Source organism: Anopheles stephensi, chromosome 2 (genome assembly GCF_013141755.1).
Source record: "Anopheles stephensi strain Indian chromosome 2, UCI_ANSTEP_V1.0, whole genome shotgun sequence".
NCBI lineage: Eukaryota > Metazoa > Arthropoda > Insecta > Diptera > Culicidae > Anopheles > Anopheles stephensi.
Window position 1 is genome coordinate 88540446 of NC_050202.1, and position 20271 is coordinate 88560716.

The 20271-nt window shown below is 44.4% G+C and overlaps 1 protein-coding gene across 1 annotated transcript in view; it reads right to left on the reverse strand.

Moving 5' to 3' along the window:
- Positions 1–20271, reverse strand: part of LOC118505135 — a 144069-nt gene that overhangs the window by 12763 nt on the left and 111035 nt on the right. Inside the window, exons 3-8 of the mRNA XM_036040476.1 lie at positions 11925–12056; positions 11688–11750; positions 9446–9593; positions 8311–8453; positions 2989–3227; positions 483–927 (exon numbers count right to left, since the gene is read on the reverse strand). Coding sequence (XP_035896369.1) covers positions 483–927; positions 2989–3227; positions 8311–8453; positions 9446–9593; positions 11688–11750; positions 11925–12056 — 1170 coding nt within the window. The remainder of the gene's footprint in view (positions 1–482; positions 928–2988; positions 3228–8310; positions 8454–9445; positions 9594–11687; positions 11751–11924; positions 12057–20271) is intronic.

Below are 20271 nucleotides of genomic sequence, written 5' to 3' on the forward strand. Positions count from 1 at the left end.
TTTGCATTAATCGTGCAATGTGTTAACGGTTACATCACAAATCAAACTCATTCAAAAAACCCGCAATCGGTGCAAATAAATTGGTGGTGAAATATTAAACAAACTTGTGTTTATGTGTGGCAGGGGAGAGGGAGGGCGAGGAGGGAGGAGGAAAATCAAACAACAGTGAGCATCAGGTGTTGTGGGCTTGGAAAACATTTCCCAAATCGAGCAAACCAGGATGGATCACTGTAAGCATGAGTGTAGGTGATCGTTGGCTGTACTTATTCAACAAAATACGTGTCTTGTTTTTCACCTTTGCATTAATGGAGCACACAATATTTAAGGGATAGACAGGTGATCGGTTGTTGGCTTGGTTTCATTTGTTTTTGGTCACATCTTTTTATTAGCCAATTTTGATACTCAACAACCGATCGTGAGGGACACAAAGGATGGGGAATGGTAGTGGTGGTGATGGGGACGAGGATGGTGGGTAAACATACTTCTCTCTGCTGCGCGTGATTCTGTGCGTAGAACTGGTGCGACGGTATGTCCGCGGCCATCTTCGACTTGGCAAACTCGATGCGCATGGCGCCCCGGTCCGATGACAGCAGGAACTTGCCCTGCAGGGCGGCCATCGCTGCCGCCGCGCTCACCACATCCTTAAACTCTACGAACGCAACCGGGACCGGGGCCACCCCACCGCCCGACCCGTTTACAAGCGTGGTGTTGGTGGCAGAAGAGAGTGCTGTACCGTTGCTGGTGGACAGGCTGTGATGGTTGGTGCAGTGACGATAGATACCATTCATGATGTTGTTGTTGTTGACATTGCCAGCGGCAGCAGCGGCGGCGGCGGCAGCAGCAGCAGCAGCAGCAGCAGCAGTAGTAGTAGTTGTTGTTGTTGCTGAACCCTTAGTGTGCAAACGAAGGCGACAGAAGCCAGGCAGACTGTGGTGGTGGTTGTGGTAGTAGGTTGGTGGAGGTGGTTGTGCAGAATTTAATTTTTTTTTAAATTTTTTTTAAATGACAGTTTGCAATAAAAAGGAGCGAAAATAAAGAAAAACGGGTGGGAATTTAATCAGGTCAGTATGATATTCGTTTTTAAAGGAACAGCCAGGATGGATGGAAAACGGGATAGAAAAAGCATGAAAGTGGAGTTATATTTTCGTTGGGTTTCCAAGGGGAAGTTTGGGGGGGCAGTGTTGGTGGTTTTAATTGTCGTTGCGATGGAAATAAAATGGAAAACAGGTAACAGGAAGTATGTGTTAGAAACGGTGCATAGTTCAAATAGAGTTGATTGAAACATTCATTCGGGCAGGCAGGGCGGAACCGGGCGGCCGTTGGAAGGGTGCGGTCTCTAGCGAAAGGCCGTCCCACTAAAAGCCCCGGCAGCCAGATTAGATAAGATAATATGGTGGGGTGAAAAAAATTTAATAGTAAAACCAATTTTCAAAATACAAACAAGAAACAGACAATTTAAGGAACGAGAAGGAAGACAGAGAGAGAGAGAGATAATTTTACAATGTGATAAAGGGGTGAGGATGTAAGAAAAAAAGAAAACAACAAAAAAACTTTAATAGTGAACCAGTAAGAAGCATTCCGAATCAATGAGGCTAAAACACTAACACAGCTTTACAGTTCATTCAGTTCAACTCGAGTGGCAAGGAACACGGGAACATTGTGGGGTGTGTTTGTTTCATTAGCTAGCGAGCAAGGGGATGAGAGGGTAGGGGGTAAGGTACGAACCAGTGAAAGTGGGGATGAGAATAGTAGAGAGTTGAAGTTTAGTAATAGTGGCATTAAGTATAAATATCGAACTAACGGATGGATGCAGTGACAGTTTGAGTGTGAGTGTGTGAGTGTAAACATTGTTTTTTCGGTGAGAAAAAGGGGATGCAAATTTTCCTTTTACTGATTTGGATTTTTTTGTTCATGAAAAATGATGTATTTCAAATATAGTTAAACATGGTGCACTATAGAATCAAGTTGCGAAGTGTTGAATATTTCTATGTTTAGATATATGCATTTATATGAAGTTAGTAATGGGAAGGTTTGCTACAGTTGGATGGATTTATTTTGGGAGTTTTATTTATAGATCGAAAACTTCTCGATCGAAACTTGGTTTTTAGTAGTTGATTATAGAGGGTTGTTTAATCGATAATATAAGATGACATTTCGGTGTAAACACTTTTCTTATCTTGAGGAGTTTTAAAGGGAATGTTAAAAATACGCCCAGAAAACTCAATACCCAAAAAAGGCAAAGAAGAACACCAGAGAAACAAAATGTTCTTCAACAAAAAACGAAACAAAAGTCAAAATACTGAAATAATTGACTATGACAGCGATCAGTTTTTGTTCATGCAAATGGAGCTAAGACTTTGCTCTGTGTGGTTTGTATGTCTATCAGGTTGGAAACAGAATCTTAAACCGTTTTTTGCTCAATCAACTCAGAAAAAGAACATAAAAATGACGGATTAAGATCCAGATAGAGCTAACACACACAGACAGTTGCAAGCTACAAACACACGTACACATCCACTAGAAATGAACTGAACAAAAATTAAACCAAAATTGGTTGCTGAGAATGAGCTTAGAGATTAAACCGTACTCCCACAGGCGACAGGAAACACGATCTCGGCCACCACATTTTCTCGTGCTAGCCGACACCGATTGGCCGTAAACAAATTAGAAAACGGCCCAACACAGAACACAGATTGGTATAAATCGGACAAGAAAAGGGTTAAATAAAAGACGAAAAAAAAAAACGGACAGCAGGGAAAAAGAGTTCGAAAAACACAAGTTGATAGATGAAGATAATGAAAGAGCGGCAACAAAAAAGGGAGGAGACAAAGAGAAGAACGAGCGAGAAAGCAAGAAGGAACTGAAAGAGAAGAAAGTGAGGAGCGCGAAAGGAAGGGTTGGAGAAAAAGAGACAGAGCGAGAGAGAGCAAGAAGAAGGAGATGGGCGGAAGGGAGGGAAAATCGAGAAAATGAGAGGCGACCACTCACCTAGCGAAAATTTCTTTCAGCTCATGCTCGGATACAAACTGTCCGAGATTGGCAACGAACAGTGTCGAGCAGGGAGCGTTGGCGGCTAGCGGCGGGTTCGGTGGCTGATTCCCACCGGCAGTGCTGCCAACCGGACTGGCCAGTGCCGGACTGGGCAAAAAGTGGTTCGCTGGCAGGCCGGCGGACACATGCATCGATGCTGGATGTATTGCTGACGGGTGCGGCATTTGCATTTGTTGCTGAGAATTGGAAAAGAAAACAACAGTGAAAAACGGATGGCAGATAAGGGACTCAGAGTGAGAGATTCAGAGGGGGGTTAGTCATGATAACAGAGGACAGGTGAGTTAAATACTTTGGAAGAAGACCGTTGAAAATTGGACGCCCTAATTGGAGAGAAGGACCCGGCGTATTAAAAGGCTTAGAAGAAAGGCGTTAAATAGGGCAAAGTTGTGTTATCGGAGTCCTTAAATTTAAAGATTCGTCGATATTTTAAAATTCCTTGTTAAATAAAAATCATCAAAACCTTTCGCAAATTCCAACCATGAGCCTCTAAGCCTATAAAGCAGCAACCTATATTAAAACCTCACTCCAATATATTCTCGAAGAAAAATTATCGGTGCACATGGAAATAGGCCGTCCCGCCACGCAATATATTTCCCTTGGAGCAAAAGTTTGTCCAAAGCCAGAATGCTGCAGTTGGGCTAATATCCAGCAGTCTCTCCATGAAAACTGCGAACAAAATCTGTACTTCCGGCAGTGCTCACCCGAGCGTCCGCCATCGTCAACCAACAAGTGTCGCTTCTCGAACGAAAGGCAGCCAAGAGGCCCGCTCCTGGCGCAAGTGTGTGTGTGTGTGAGTGTAACTTTTAATTAAAACTTCATTATTATGCAAATGAGCCAAATTTACGCTCCATTGCAGTGGTTCTCCGGGAATGTGGGCAAAAAAGCTTTCAGCCGCATCCTTTCGCTCGCACGTTGCATTCGCTGTAGGAAGGTATACGCTGTGTGTCGGAAACGGAAAAGCAAGTTAAACAATATGTAGACCGAGGAACGAACACGCACACAAAAAAGGCTCCCCTTGCGAATCACTGCTTCCGAGCGCTATTTTCGGCCTTGGATCAGTGGGGAAAAAATGCTTCCCAAAAAAAGGTTTTTCATTGGAGTATTAGAGAATTTAATTTTCCTCCGTCGATTAAACCGATCCTTATCGAGTCGTCGTCGTTGGAACGATTTTAATGATCGTTTGTGAGCAAAACCGTTTCGACCATTCGTAACAAAAGCGGCCGCGCTATCGAGCAAGGGATAAAAGCGAAAAGAAGCATAAAACAAAGTCCTTTCGGTGGAAATTGGGTCCCCCGATTTTTTGTGGTCCTTCTTTTCCAAGCTCATCTCGTTCGACAAGCTGCTTAGCGAACAACAAACGAATCATAAAATCTGTCATCGAACCTTCGAGATCATGTTGGCCGGCTGGGGCGTTGAGTTGAGCAGTGCGGGCCTCCATAATGCGGATTACGGACCAAACTTGTTCATTTTGGGGAAGGTTTTCCCTTTGCCCGGTTTTGTACTGGGAGGCAAATCTGCTTAACTAGATCCTGGGGTGGGAGAAAGCCTTTCGGCTGATGATGGGAGAATCAGTTTGGCTTCATGGCTTTGTCATTTAGGATGGAGAGAGAGAGAGAGAGAGAGAGAGAGAGAGAGAGAGAGGGAGCATTTTTTTGTAGACTCCTCTCGGTGTGGGTCATCTGATCCGGTATGGAAGACAGTAAAGTAGTTTTCCCTTTGTTGTACACGCCATCTCCATTTATCTCGGGGTCAGTTTTCGGTGGTGAAAGTTAGACGCTTGCCGAGGAATCCTTTCTTTCCCTTCTTTTCGGGCAAACATGTCACCCTGGCCATAGGCATCCTGGTGTTCGATTGAAAGGATCGGAAGGATTTGAGAATTATTAATTGCGGGGCAATCATTAGGAAAAAGGTGAGCGCCAGGGTGTGACCGGGTATTAAGGTTAGATTTACTGGCCGGCGTTACTCTTGCAGCTTATGACAGGATTGTATCGGAAAGTGGGACAATCTTGTTAGGGGAAAATCTTGCTCTTTCTCCCTTCTCATTGAAGCCCAGCCGAGTCGCCACACCTTTAGGAGCGCGTCAAGTGCGGATGGAGTGGTTTTGCAGGCTCGTCTCTCGATGGGCTCAAAATAGGATTAAAAGTAAGTTGCCCCTTGACCAATCAGCCGGGCAAATGGAAAGAAAATTGTGATGGAGGTGGTAAAATTATTTTAATTTTCCTCCGGAACGCAAAGTGCATCCCACGGAACTGGATCATGAAGTGAAAATGGATGTCAGGTGCCAGTAGCGATTTAGCCATCCATTAAAGGCACTCGTTTTCGACCCAGATTGGATTGGATGTGAATGAATGGATTTCGATGGACCAGGAAGCTTGACGGCGCTTGATGGAAAATTTATTTTCATTAAAATGCAAAAATTAATTCTCGTTTTCATCAACGCTCGCTCGCTACACAACAGTCGGGGAGCGCTTTCTCCCAGGCTCTGGTGTGAGTCAAGCTGGAGGGAAACTATTCTTCGACGGTGCAGAAATATCTTCTGAAGAAATGGTAAAGAATTTAATCTCAGCTGACGCGCTGGCGTAACTTTTTCTTCCATTTGCGAGGCCAACAAGCATGAAAACGGTACAAACAATTCATCTTCAAACGTGTACCGTGTTCTACCCGTCTCGGGGGGGTTAAATTGGTGGCTCACGGACACACACACACAACCACACCTCCATTGTGCACCGGTTCACGCGGTCCGGGAAAGCGAGCATAAAGCTAAATGGAATACTTTGTTGCTTTTCATCTGAAACGTAAATAAAACAAGTTTTGTACGGAGCTGTTTAATTTTCTCATGATCTCCGGCCACCAGGTCGGGAGGTGCGGGACACGAATAAGGGGGGGGGGGGGGGTGGGGAGGAACAAAAGGGCAGAACAATAGACCGGCAAAATGGTAGATGAAGAAGGAAAAAAATATTTCCTTTTTTTTGGGAAGGCGCTGTTGTTGTTGTTGTGTGCTCCAATCACTTCCGCTGGGAAAATGGCCACCGGGTAAAGTTGTGAAGGTCCGCGTGGGAACTCCGTGAAAAGCTGTGTTCTAGGCACAGCCCTGAGAACGGCGGAGCAAGTCGCAATTGGAGGAAGATTATGAGCCCGAGGGAGTTAAATATGATTCCAAGAGGTGAGTTTGAACCACCTCGCGGGTTTTGGGTTTCTCTGCTGTGTGGTTGAAGAAATTGAAAAAAGGAAACCACGCACAATGGGTTTGTACCTGTGCAGAGCTTGATCGTATGGTATCTTCAGGATGTTGGAAAATCGTTGCAGCGGAACTGGCAATTCTTGCTAGTCGTTTACCCATCCATTCTGAGCTACTAACTGAGGTGAATATGAGAAGGCAGTAAAGCAGTGAAATGTTTGAGAAAAGATTGTGAACTTGATTTAGTTGTCAAATCAGTGGAGAATTTGTAAGTTGTAATGTGAAAATGAGTCAAAGTACATCTAACAAGCAACAAAATATTACAGCAGCTATTAAAGCAGTAAGTTTAAAGCACAATAATATAAGCCCAAACGGAGAAGGAATTGATCCCTAGCTGACATAAAAGCAGCACAGCAGAAGTTTGAATGAAGAGTTATCAAACACTGACAGTATCGTAAAGCCATATACTACCGTCCATTATCAACGATGGCCACCTTGGTCCCAACCAAAAGGGTTTCCCAATTTCGCTTATGAGGCGCACTGTCTCGTGTACGCGTTTAGTAGACGATAAAGCTTTATGACTTCATTCCTAGTCGTTAAATCGAATGGCGATACTAACGACACAGGTGGACCCTTTTTTCGGGGAGGGATGGCCTATATGATCCAATGTAAGTGATACGGCAGTACAGTAAAAGCTAAAAGGAGCATCCTAGGACGAAGTGCTTCAATAAACAGGTGAAGGTGAGCACATTGTTGAGAGCGATGACTTCATCAATATCAAGATCTACCTCAAGATGAACTTTCACAGTAAATAGGAACGTTGCTAATATCAACAATCATAAGTCATAAAGCGTGAAAACAAAATGGAGTACTATAAAAGGAAATAGAATTTATTTGGAGGGAAAATCTTAACTACAGTTAACTCTTTTAAGGTTAAAAATAGCCCCCAGATGTAGGAAAACTGATGATGCGCTGAGGATGAGGATGGCTGATGGCTGAACGCAAGCAAACTGAGCGCTGTGTATGTACATTCTAGTGGGCAAGTGGCTTCATTATTTCCTAGCCGCAGGTTGCACCGTGGCGAGCGATCTGTTTCGGGCGCTGTACAAGGTTGAGCCGGTGAAACGGTCATATTTACAAACGCATACTAAAGCGCAACTCAAGATGCAAATAGAAGCACAACCCTAGACCGAAGGGGCCCGCTGAATAAACTCGCCGCAACGCAAAGCATCGTATGGGAGTCGTGACTGGTATGCAGTTTCCGTTGTTCTCATTACGTGGTACCTCACTGGGGCGTTTTTTGTGTTGCTTCTTCTCGCCGTTGCTGTTGTACTATAGAACAAAGAAAGGTACGTGGAGGTGTGTACATTTCAAAAGAACTCTGCCACGCGAAGAAAGAGCAGCAAAAACGGAGCGCCCCGGAGCAGGGGTTCTGCAGAACAACTGAAAGCGGTGTATGTATGGGAATAAAAATTCTCGGCAGGTGATATTCTACACGCTTTAAATTATGCATGGAAAATGGGAAAGAATGGCAACAGTACAAGGGTGGCTTTGTATGCGCTGTTACAAATGTTTCAAGCTGCTAGAGATGCAATGGATACACGGTGTAGAACTGATTGTAGAAGTGAGTGATACTAGCTATTATTGATGCTCAAACATCTCCATGCCAAGGAGGAGAGGTTTCATGATGAAGAACTTGTTTCATATAATTAGTGAGATGACAGTGAAGATGATTAAACTAAACCACGAAACAACTTTAACTTCTTTCCACTGATGATGGCGTTAATCCTAACACAATTTCAATCACAAGAAGCAAGACACAAGACTACAAACACGCTTGAGGTTCTATCGGTGCGAAGGATAAAATCGGATCAGTAAACGGGAAGATTCAGGCAGACATTTGTATGTACACAGGACACCCCTTTACCGATCAAGATGGAGGACAAACGCTTGGAGTGATTTAGTGAATTTTGGTGGCAACCCTTATATGGGAAGCTTCTAATATAGCGTGTACTTACTTGGTGCATCGGCTGCTGCTGTTCGAGGACTTTGTCCGTATTTAGTCAGAGGTAAGACCGGACCGGGACCTGCGGATGCAGTGCCGGATGGACGAGCGTTGCATGCTGCAGTGCGGCTGCACTCGGCAGCTCAGCGGCCGCCGCCGAGAAGGCTAGCGGATGGTGCCAGAGTTCCGGGCCGCCAGGAAAAAACGGTGTACCTAAGTCTGACAGAAAGATTCAGTTAGAGTTCTTCGCGCGATTCGTTTGCGAACCAAAAAAGTTGAGGATTTTTGGGACATTCTTGTACGGTAGGGGCAATCTGGATCTCTTGGGGGAAAACTGTGTGGATGTGGATGATGATTTCTGTTTCGGGCGAAGAGTAGTTCAAAGAGTAGTCTTTGCTGTTCAAGGTTGAGTTAATAAAGAGTGATGGATGTGGGCCATTATGCTGTATGCTGTTTGCAGTGCTGGTTGCTATCGGTTGTACAGGATCCAATCACTTGCTACGAGACAAATTGAAGTTGCTTGCAAGCGGCACCGATCGTTCCGTGTCGTCCTGGTGCTCGCGGACAGGGCTTTTTGTGCACGCACGTGTGTGTTTTGTATGCGCAATGAGTGTGTATGTTCGTCTGTAGGGGTGTGTGGATGTGTGTAGCAGCACAATGGTGACTATTCGGGGTGCATTGTTGCACGCTTCTTCGCTACAGGGTGCTGCTAGGTCGAATGGATGAATCGCAATAGTTAGTGTACCGGTGTGCGTGCACTTGCTTAACTGTACTAATAGAACATTATTTAAACAAAAATGTACAAATACGATAAGGGTGGGGGCAGGAAAACAGGTTCTGCTGTGATTTGCTATGCGGGTCCATACTACAAGTATTATGCCGGAAAGTGCTTCATTTGCTATAAAATAGGTTTCAAGGGGCGTTGAGAGCTTGAGAGAAAGGTTTTTTTTTGGTGGCTTATTGTCTTACGCAACCGAGCAAGGATTAGCCAAAAAGTTGCGTCAACAATCTCGTAGAACACAGCGACTGTATAATCCTACGTCCCAGCTTTGATATTTCTTTCCTCTTGACTTCATACACTTGCGTGTATGGCTGTGTATGAATGACGGGGTTCCTTTTTGGTTTTCGCAAGAGAGACAGGGCGCGTTTCATGTGTTTTGTGTGAGGGTGGGAAAAGGGAAAGAAAATGTAACGAAAAAAAAAGTACTTACGTCCAGCAGTAAGTGGGTGCATCAATGCAGGATGTGCAGCTGTGGCCGCTGTATTAGGTTGTGGTTTTGGTTTGCTGACTTTAGTGTTACTCTTGGCGAATTCCAAGCGTATTGTTTGGGGCATATCGGGATCGAAGCGTACACCTTGCTGCAAGATTTATATTGTTTTTTTTTTGGTCGATTTTTGTTTTGTGGTTGCGCGTGTTGCGAGTCCGATTTTGTAGTGGAGAGGATTGTTCATCAAACGTTGGGATGCATTTTGCAAACAGTACGATTGGGATGCGTGTAGTTTTGCGTTCATCCATGGAGCGGGAGAGTTGTTTGATTGTTTGTTTTTTGTTGCAAAATTTGTAGCGAAGTGAAATTTGGTATTTTTGGAGTTTGGTGCAGTTATGGTGGGTGAGATCGAGTCGTTGAATGTTTTGTTGATGTAGCGAGAAACGAAAGAAATTTCCATTTTCCATCGCGAGCCCACGAATGGAAAACAGTGGACAGTATGGCGTAGAGTGGGACGTAAGAGAGAAAGAGAGATGGGAGAAAAAGGAGAAGAAAATAATATGCATGAATTTACGTCGCGATGGTTACATATTACGATTTGGAACATTTTGTATTAGATGAGGAAAAATCATGATTTACTTTCTATCGAAATAAAAAAAAATATTAGGAGTTGTATAAGGAAGTTAGATACAAAATTCACAAAAAGTGTTAAAAATAGTTATCGGTTAAAGCAAACAAAGAATATTGAAAACAGTTTAATAAAAAAATGCTTCAAAATTACGTCAGTCACACAGCAGTGGGTTCAACACAGTAAAAACGACCGCCTCTTCGTATCACTTGGTATGGGAATGCAATAGGACTTTTCTTGGGAAACTTTCTCCTTCCGAACGATGAGCTTGATCAACCGTGGCGAAATGTCACAAGTCAAGGCAATGAAGCGAGCAAAAATCAATCACCACTTAACAGTGGCTTCAAACCCCATTGTGGGCTTCAAAGGAGCGTGAGAGAGTGAGCGGGTGAGAGAAAATAAAAAAAGACTAATCAGATTAAATCACATCAAAGATCAAGCTCGGTGAAGCATCCTTGGCAGGAGCACACAAATAAAAGCACACTTGGTGTTTCCCTCCGCTCCTTTACACGCTCGTCTTACAAGCTTTTCTTCCAGCTCAGCCAATACCGGCTTGCTTTGGAAGGTTAGAAAGCGGGTTTGGAAGACTACACCGCTCAAACATATGTATAGTGTAGACGTTTGACTTTACAGTGAAGAAGTCTTAACTTTGGAAGGGACGCTGGTTGAAGAGAAGCGAAGTAATCCGGGTTGTTTTTCGTTTGAAGACTTGGGTCAATAGCACTTCTAAGTGTCAGGACGATTAAGAGTGTAAGTTGGGTGTGTGAGTGTGTGTGTGTGAGTGTGTGTGGGTATTAGTTTTGAAGGACGTCGACGAGGAACTGACGATTGTGACGGTTCGAAGTGACAGAGTGAATTACGTGTTCGGTGTTTCTTTTTGTGTGTGTGTGTGGGTAGGCGTGTGCAAGGTTTCCGTCGTTCAACAAGTTGCTTCAACAGCAGCAGAATGGGAGGGACACTTAAAAAAATGGTGTGATGTGAAAACATAAGGACAGTACGCTGTCCAGCCAAGTTAATCGTGTTGAAAGTAGCAGTAAGAAAAAGGACCGGCAAAAAAGGTGTTTATGTGTGAGTGTGTGTGTGTGATTCCAAACCAAGTTACTATTCTATTCTGTGGACGCAGAGAGACGCTCAATGAGAGAGGATTGCAAGAGCGAGAGAGAGAGACAGAGAGAGTAAAGAGAAAAACAAAACACCGGTACACCCACGAAGGAAAGTTGGAAAACCCACTAGCTATGTGATTAACACGACAAACAAATAAAAGCATCAAGATACATCGAGAAGGAGTGGGAAGGGCGAGTGAGGTCGTGGGTTAGTAGTGGAACGGTGAAACGAGCCATAGGAATAGAGCTCCAATCATGTAAGAATTTCCAAACCAAAGAAATAGAAGAAAATGTTATAATAATAGGAAGGAACAGGGAAAAAAAACATTATTCTAGCGGAAAATGGGAAATGGTGAAAATGGATTCTTCTTTTTTTGTTTATTGATACGGCCGGGGGTTTCTTCTTGTTCATTTCGTTTGCATCAAGACGAAGAGGCGCATTACGAGGGATGGTGTATGGGTGTGAGCAGTTTAGCAAAAGTACGGTGGGAAAATTGGTACGGTCGGCCTTTACCTGTAGATCCTGCTTGGCGGCTTCCGCTCCGGCCCGGGTGTTGAACGTAACGAAACCAACAGGCTGCAAGAAGAGTGACGAAGATAGAAAAAAAAACGCGTATGGAGGTGTATTTGTGTATGTTTTTCGGAGCAGTTATTACGCAGCGAAAGGAAAACTCGCCGAAGAGAAACTGCTTCGGAGCAGAGAAGCGGCAGTGAAAGAAAGTACACAACACCTTGCGATAATGGGACTTACCGATGCCGTTTTTCCATTTTTGCTGGTTACCTTCAGCAGCGATCCTTCGTAACCTTCGTAGGCTCTGAACAGTAGATAGAGCTCGCGCGGCTTCGCATCCATCGGCAGACCACTGACGAAGAGTGTGCGAACCTGGAAGAGGCAGAACAAAGTAGAATCGGGGCGTGAGATTTAAGGGATTGCATATTGTTAGCAGTAAATTGATGTAGGAGTTTTATCACCATGTCGTTTGTGTACGTGGTGTGAGCGAAAGAAAGAGAGCGAGAGAGAAAGATAATTCTAAAATCAGTTAAAGGTCTCACGGTGAACCTCGTTGTCTCGACAATCGGCAAAGATCCATCTAGAGAGTTTTCCGGCTGGGTGTTTTTTTTCTTTCGATCTAGCTTTAAAGTTTTGTTTCCCTTTTTTATCTTCAAGGTAGACCATTTTCCACCACTTCCTTCTGACGGCGTGCGTAAAATCGGCGGTGCGATGATGGGTTTTTCCTTACATCCATCCCGTCGTTCCAGAAATAGCACTCCGACACAAATAAAGCAACAGCAATGTTTTTGATGCAAAATCGCTCATCGCGCGATGGTTTTTCGTACCGAGGGTGGCATGAATGGTGAAAAGTTGAATGGAATTTGCACCGTGTGTTTTTAGTGCTTCCTTTGGATGGCTTTCGTTTGAAGAATGTTAGAGATAAGACACGAGCAGGTATGGCGAACAAGAAAAACGCCCCAAAACGTGTTTGCTTGATAGGTGTTTTTCCATTCTTTGTGATCAGTGTAGTAAAAAAAAAAAATCGACAAATCTTTCTGCAAAGTTTGAGTTTGAAGTTGAAAAACGGTTGAATTCCAAAATCAAAGAAGGAAGATTTCACGCTCTGCGTAATAATCGTTCGCTCATGTTTCCCATTTCAGAGGTGAAAATTTTAACGGACGTTTTTAAGCAAAACTTGATTGTCTTTAAAACAATAACAAAACGAAACATCTCCCTCGCTGTATCGGTTCACCATTTTGTTCTTATTTATTTCTCCACCTCAGTATTCTAGTTGGTTGGTTGAGCTAATTTTAATAAAGAACAACTTCCGTCCGAGCTCGTTCGAAGTTTGCAACGTCTTTCGGCGCTTCGGTGTTTCACTGTGCTGACGGTTCCGGACCAATAGGGAAGAGTAAACTTTCCGTTCGCCCCTACAATTTACGAATAGCAAAAACGCCGGCCGTTTGCCACCGCTGGCGAACGGTTCAGTATCATGGAGAAAACCGATTTAGTTGTAGAACATAAAGGTTAGTGTAGTCTAGTGCGCGACGGTAAAGCCGGGAACGATTGCTGGGCTGTGAGTCGGCCAAAGAAAGCCCGAAGAAAGAAAACACTCATTTTGTGGTAAAAATTTGACCATCAGCAACAGTGCAGCAGGGGAAGCTATTGTTTAATTTCTGTACAGAAGAAGAAAAAATCTAATTTCGAAACGTAACAGCTTTTCTTGGGCGTTGTGGTTTGGGTTTGGACCTATATTACCGAACGGAAACCACCGTTGGGAATAGAGATGAAGTGAAATGTTTTTTCTTTCTCCCTCACTGACCGCTTGTTTGCTTTTTTCATTTTAAAATTCGTGTGCAAAAAAAGCAGGAACTTTCCCGGGCGAGGTTTTTCCACCTGAGTTTTCTACGCAATTCTGTCAAGCTATTCCACTGTTTGTTGCATGCTGTCGGTGTCGGTTGGTTGGACTAAAGTAAATGTTTATTATTTTAAAGTTTTTCCTTTTTTTTCTTCTGCGAAATGGTTTCCTTTCATGCCGGGCACATTGTCTTGTCGGGATGTTCGTTTATGCTCCGTCATTAGTGTGACCTGTGTCTCGTGGGTTGGTTCGGACCCGGGAATATCAATAAAGATCTCTATCTTGACAAGTGGTTTTCGTGCCTTTTAAACGGTTTCCCTAGCTTTTGCGAGTGTCTGGAGGAGGAAAGGTCACGAAAGCTGACGGGGAAAGATTACAGCAGCGGGATGAGAAAAGTGATAGGTTTTTCGGTGTCGGGCAATGATAATTCGTTTCTGATAAGCGAAGGATCAGTATGAGGTGCCAAGTGCCACAACAGGCTGATGAAAGATTAAATGAAAAGTCTTGTCTTGTGATGATGGTTGGAGCTGCAGTCATGACATGATAAGATAGGCTGATTGGAGAAAAAGTATTTCATAGGGAAGATTTAAATAAACGCAAAACTTTTTCATATGGAATATTTAAATCGAGTTTTATGTCTCGAAAAATAAAAATGAAATTCGAATCACAGTTTATTAGCAAAAGATGAGTTGAGTTCTGTCTTGTCCATGAATAGTAGAAGAAGGCCTGATTATAGTGTTAAGGGCATGATCAATTATTCACCAAGAACCAATAGATTGGGACGAACATAACCCTAACATGGCAGACAAGACACGGCTCATCAATGCGAAGATGGAAAACTATCCTTCCTATCAAACACTTCTCGTTTCGGATTGGACGAGATGTTACTGAAACAATAGAGCGATCTTCGTACCTGATTTATAATTTATCGTCCGATGAATTAAACATCTTGACATTTTAGACGCAACCGGTTATTCACACCTTCAGCTGCTCAAGTATGCAATAATTTGTTGCTGATGTGTGTGAGTTTCAAACCAATACACTTCACCCAATCCCTTCAGAATAATAAATTTGCTGATGTGGGTTGTTCATCATCTTTGGGCAGTTTTTTGGTCGGGCGCCCGGCCCTTCAAACAACAACGGTTTGTGGGGTTTTCCCATGTAAAGCGTCGTGTTTAATCCTTCGCACCGTGCTCACACACCGGGTGAGAAGGGGGAAGCGCTTTCCAGGAGGTGCGAACGAGTGATGATTCCCTTGTTTAACAAAAGCCCTCCAGGGCTAATACCCAGCGCACGCTTGTTTGCCCTTCATCACACATAGGTGTGGTGTGGGTTTTTGGGGAGTCTGTGACGCGCCTGTTATCGTTTCATTTTAAACGAAATTAATTATTAACTACGATGCGAAATGAAACTTTCCCACGTGACAGTGCCTGGTGGGCTGGTCAACCGAGGGTGGAGGTGAGGCGTGCGTGCTCAAGTAGCAGCGAACATGGCAGGCGAGTAATGGCCGGCAACGGGAAGCTGCCACACATTATGCTCGTCCTTATGGGTCGTCGATCCAGTCGAGCCAATTCCAATTAACTTCCTCCACTACCGTGCCGTGTGCCGGTCAGTGTGGGAAAATTAGAAAGCCGAGGCAGAAGAAGATTGCAGCCCGATAACGTTAAAGGCCGGTGTGATTAAAATTTCATCCACCGACACTATTGCAACTAGGAACCGTCCTAGTTGGAGTTCAGAGTGAAGATAATTGGCTGAGCAGAAGGGCATGGGAGAGTGGAGGGAAAAGTGGCAGGTAGGCTAGTTTTCCAGTGTTTTTAGCAAGTTTTTATCACAAAGTAGTTTTAAGTAGCATGAATTAACGATGAGCGTGTGTGGACGGTAGTAGCAGTGGAAGGAAGTAGGCTTGCTGCAATTTTTTCTCGTGTCATTTGTTTGCAATAGCAAGGATGAGCGTAGTAAGTCCACTCCTAAAAGGATATGATATGGTAGGGCAAATTACCCGAAACCCAGCTGGTTCCGATCGCAGCCAACGTATCGTCCGATGGAGACGCCCGGTCGCTCGTAACAGAAACCCATAATTTTCCTCTTTCGATGCAGTTAATTGGTACCGGTGGATTAGGGCGATGGTTGTGAGATGCACTTACCGAAAGGATATGCATAAACTCACCCGGTTTGTCTCACCCACATCTGGCTGGGCGACTAGTTTTAGCCCATTTTTTTCTTTGCCTTTAATCATACCGAAAGTTGGGCTCGATGTGCGAGTTTGGAAGCAATTAACAAGAGCTGTAAGAATAATTTACATCCAAAGAGTGACATAAAATATATGCACCTGAGAGTCATGAATATTTGCATGTCCCTGTTTTGGAGTTCTAGGGTAGATTCAAAAATATCCTTCATCGAAAGATCCAGGCCCAACAGATCGAGATGAAGGGTATCCCACAATCCTGGGTATGCTCGAGAAAAAGGTTGTTCGGCTGAGTTGGTTTGAAAAGTTTTAATGAGCTTTCTTGCCGATATCAATCATGATAAAAGTGATAGCTAGCTCTGGGAATTCTGGAACGTGTGTGTGTGTGTGTGCGTTGGGAGGGCTATGTCCATACGAGATCGAACCTTTCCCGGGACTATCAATCTCTATCAGGGCGATGCGGTTCCGTCAGGCTGGGTGCGGTGTCGTGTGTGTTTAGTATTTATGAATATTAATGTGCATCAACGGATGGGTTACCTTTATCAGCTACCTTCGGGGACTATCCTTAAAATTAGATTTGCATTATCATTAACCGTATCATAACTTTAACCCAATTTGATCTCGTTAGATTTTTCTTCGATTTTGTTAGTTGGAAATCAGTTTTGGAAAAATTTGTTTAAATAAACGGAAGTATTCCTCATGGCTCCTGGATGGTTAGAAAATAGCTTCAAGTTCTAGCTACTAATTGTCTACACGATTCATCTGCCACGCCGATACTTAACTAATGAACTCGTCAGTGTCATCCAGAATCACGGTCGTGAAATCGCGCTGAAAATTTTCCACCCGCAGGTAACCGTCCCGGCACGATAACGAACTTTTCCGAAAACGTCCGGAAAAATCGTCCACCTAGGCGTGAGAAGGAACCTAGTTCCTGGGATAGTCTGTGTCTGGCTCAAGCCGAACGAATGATTAAATTATTACTCTTCGGCGGTTTTCCGAGCCACACCGAGGAACAGTTTTGTCACCGTCAACGGTTTTGACTTCCGCTTTGCCGCTTCCGCCACGGTGGCCACGTCTCAGTGTTGCCAATATTTGTCACACTAATTAATTTAAATTTCGTGCCACGCCTCGCGGTCCTGAGGACGGGCGGAAAATGTTTAATTAAAGTGGCGAGGTCGTGCTTAGGGGGTTGGCTTTTTTCTCCGACCAGCGCGTCGATCATATCGCGACAAGCTGATAGCGTTTTATTTGTACTGTTTTTTTTTGTTTTTGGTTAAAATGGTTCTTTTCAAGAAAACTAAATAAAGAGCGTGAAAATTTGTTGGAGAAGATTCTACGAAGCTTAGGCCTTAAAGATGAAAATGTCACCTTTCGCTTGCAGAACCTCTTGCACGTAAAATTTCCAATCTCCAGCAAACCGATCGTTCATTACGCCGTGATAAAATAATGACAAAACATTTATTATTTTTCTTATCCCAAGTGGATCTCGTCCCATTCCGCTCAATGTTCTTTCCAATTTCCAAGCACGCTAGAATCTCGTTCCTGCTGGTTTTATTGCAGGTTCGTTTGAAGGGCACACGGGGCCCGTCTATTTTCCCTTCATTTCCACTCACCAAACAAGAAGCACCGACTCACCCGCCGGGGAGGTTGGGTTGGAAAACATGGTGAAAATTATACCAAACGCCGGCCGTAACAACTTTCGCTTCCGTTTGACAAATATTCGTGTTGCGTATCATCGTGCTCACTGACAATCTTTGGCTTTGTTGCTTTCCAGCAAACCAACTCAAACGTTGTAGATTGAGAAAAGTCTTGCAAGTCTTGAAAAGTGTGGGAAAAAAGGAAAATAAGCTAGCTGTACGGTGGAAAGCCGCTTACACACTGTGAAAATGTGCCCTCGCAACGTTCATTGTTGTCATCCATCTTCCGTTCCCAGTTTCTCACCGCTTCAGGACCGTTCTCGGTCGACGTGGGGACAGATTGAGCGCGCTCTGTGCCCACGAGACGATAAATTACGCGCATCGCTCGATTTGAATGGGAGATAATCATTAAAATTTTAGCAGCGTGAAATTTTCATCAAACTTTTGTCCTCAATTCGTTCGCTCGGTGCGGGTGGCTTGGTGATGCTGTACCGGGGCTGCGCTCATTCGTCGTCGCCCTTCCTGAGCCATGAGTCCTTTCGCGGAAAACGCGATTGAGGTTTTGAGGTAGCCAATGGGAAATCTGTACTCTCTGCCCGCTGGAATGGGGTTTTTGTGTGTTCCTGTTTTCATGGACCCACTCGACGGTACGGTGTGGGGCAACAAACATCGATGACTTAATTAATTTGTGCCTGTTATCCTTCCCGGAATCCGTCGGGCGAAGGTGAAAGTGTGAGTTTTAAATTAATGTTTTTTAGACAATGACCTGTCTCGCGAGAGGACTATCTTCATTCCACCGGCCCTGGGCTGATTGATTGCTTGCTTTTTGGGAAAGCTTTTGCTTTAGTTACCCGTTGGAATTCGTGTGTAAGTACGGTGTGATGTGCTTGGTGTAAGACACCGATTAATCGATCACGAACTGGGTTTTGGAAGGAAAATAGAAATCTGGTAGCTAAAGCGTTTAACAGGTTACTGAACAAAATTATTCACTGTCACTCATCTGAAGCGGTGCAATCATGATGATGTAAAATTAAGATATCGTTTACAAAATCCTTCACACATTGGAATGTTATGCAGGAGGACTTGTTGGTTCCACGCTACAGGGCTAATAAATACTCAGTGGATTTTTTCTATTAGCTTGCTGGATAATCAATCAAGCTTTAAGAAACACAAATGTGCCACATATTCATTGATTAATCATCCACAAAAGGTAAGATGCATGGAAGCGCAATGAAATCATCAAACACGTGTCCATTCTACAACGTACTGGGCGTCTCCATCAAACCACGCATCGGAACCACAGCCACCGCATATGTTATTTTTCCCGCCAGCCCAAACATCCACCCGACGGAATGCGAAGCTAACAGCTTATTTGCCCAACGGGTTTACAATACCATCCCATACCTTCCAATTGGCCACCATAAACCACGCTCACAATTTATTCAAAACCCTTCTTTTTGCGGCTCCAAGGAAGGTGCCCCGAGGGGATGCTGTACAAATGGACAACAACATTTACGGTGCTTCGTATTACTTTTATCTCTTTCTCCCTTCCGATGGTGACGGTGACCATGAAGAGTTCGATTAAAGCGGTGAGTGGGAATGCAAAAATGCTACCAGGCGGCGTTTCGATCCCACGCGACGACATGTTGGATAAATATTGACACAGTAAACTTAGCAGGGCAGCTATTAGACGAGGGGTGAAAGGGTTCCTCCACCCTTTCGGCGAGACAACGAGAAAAGACAAAATGTACGCCCACACTCCCGTTTCTGGTACGGAACATCCTAAGCAAACATTTTAAAGCCTCGTCCCGTGTTCGCCTCTTTTTCTCCTTTTCCCTCCCGAAGGATCGAGTTGGGGTTTTCTTTTGCTCCATTTTCAATCGATTGTGGGCTGGCAGCAAAAACTGGATCCGTTCAATTTGCGTACATACAGAAGAAGTTGTTCAGTAGATAAAAAAGGCTTCCCGCAGATGGAATAGGGGGAGTGATGGGGGGTGTGGTAAGACGAAGCATAAAAGGAAAGCATGCGTATCCGCAGAACGAAATATGCCAGTTCGACACAACAACTTCCTCGAAAGGAATGTGGTGAATTAATTTCACGACAAGAATTCAATCCGAGGGCCCACCCCACAAAACCCTCGGTACAGCCGCTTTCCCGCGTGCTAGGAAAGCTTCTCCGTGTGGCAGGGAAATGTGAGCTCGTTACTTTTCCGATTGCATCGAAGGCAAGGAAGACAGCACCGAGTGGGTTGGCCAAGGCGGGGGGGAAATGTTTTTGCGCAATGGTTTTACGATGTGTGTTTCGAGTTTTTGCTCAAATTATACACCCACCCGCTCTGCTCCGGGTGGGGTGGATCGCGCTAATTGACGCAGAGATTCGGTCGGTATGGAGCTGGCTGGCCCCCGAAATTGGCTCCGTGCTCCGTGTCTGTTTCGTTTCGTGCGATGGAAAACGCAACACGTGTTGACATTGCCGGGTGGTGGCGAGGGCTTGGCGCTTTTCGGGCACGGATAGGAGCTAATTGCTGTCGCGTTGCTGTCGTAGATTGTAGTGAAATGTGTGCCTGGTTGGTTGGGGGGGGGGGGGGGGGTGCATCTTCGAGCAAAGCGAAGCAGTGGTCGTGGTGGACCTTGGTAACAGCTTAATGGTGGATAATGTAGCCTAATAAGCGATTTAACGAGCGCGTAGAGCAACTCGTTCGATGTTGATTTTTGCAAAAGATTACATCAGACCAATGGCATTCGCTGTTTGCATTGGTACATGGGGCTTTGAGGTCTTGAGTAGAAACTGGAGTCATTTCATATTATTCTTAGGTCTCGTGGAGCGCGCGAAAAAGTTAAAGCTTAAACTCGTGGTTGAAAAATCTGCCAACTAGAAACCTTGACAACGAACAATTTCATGCATGAGCAGCCATCATTACGTTG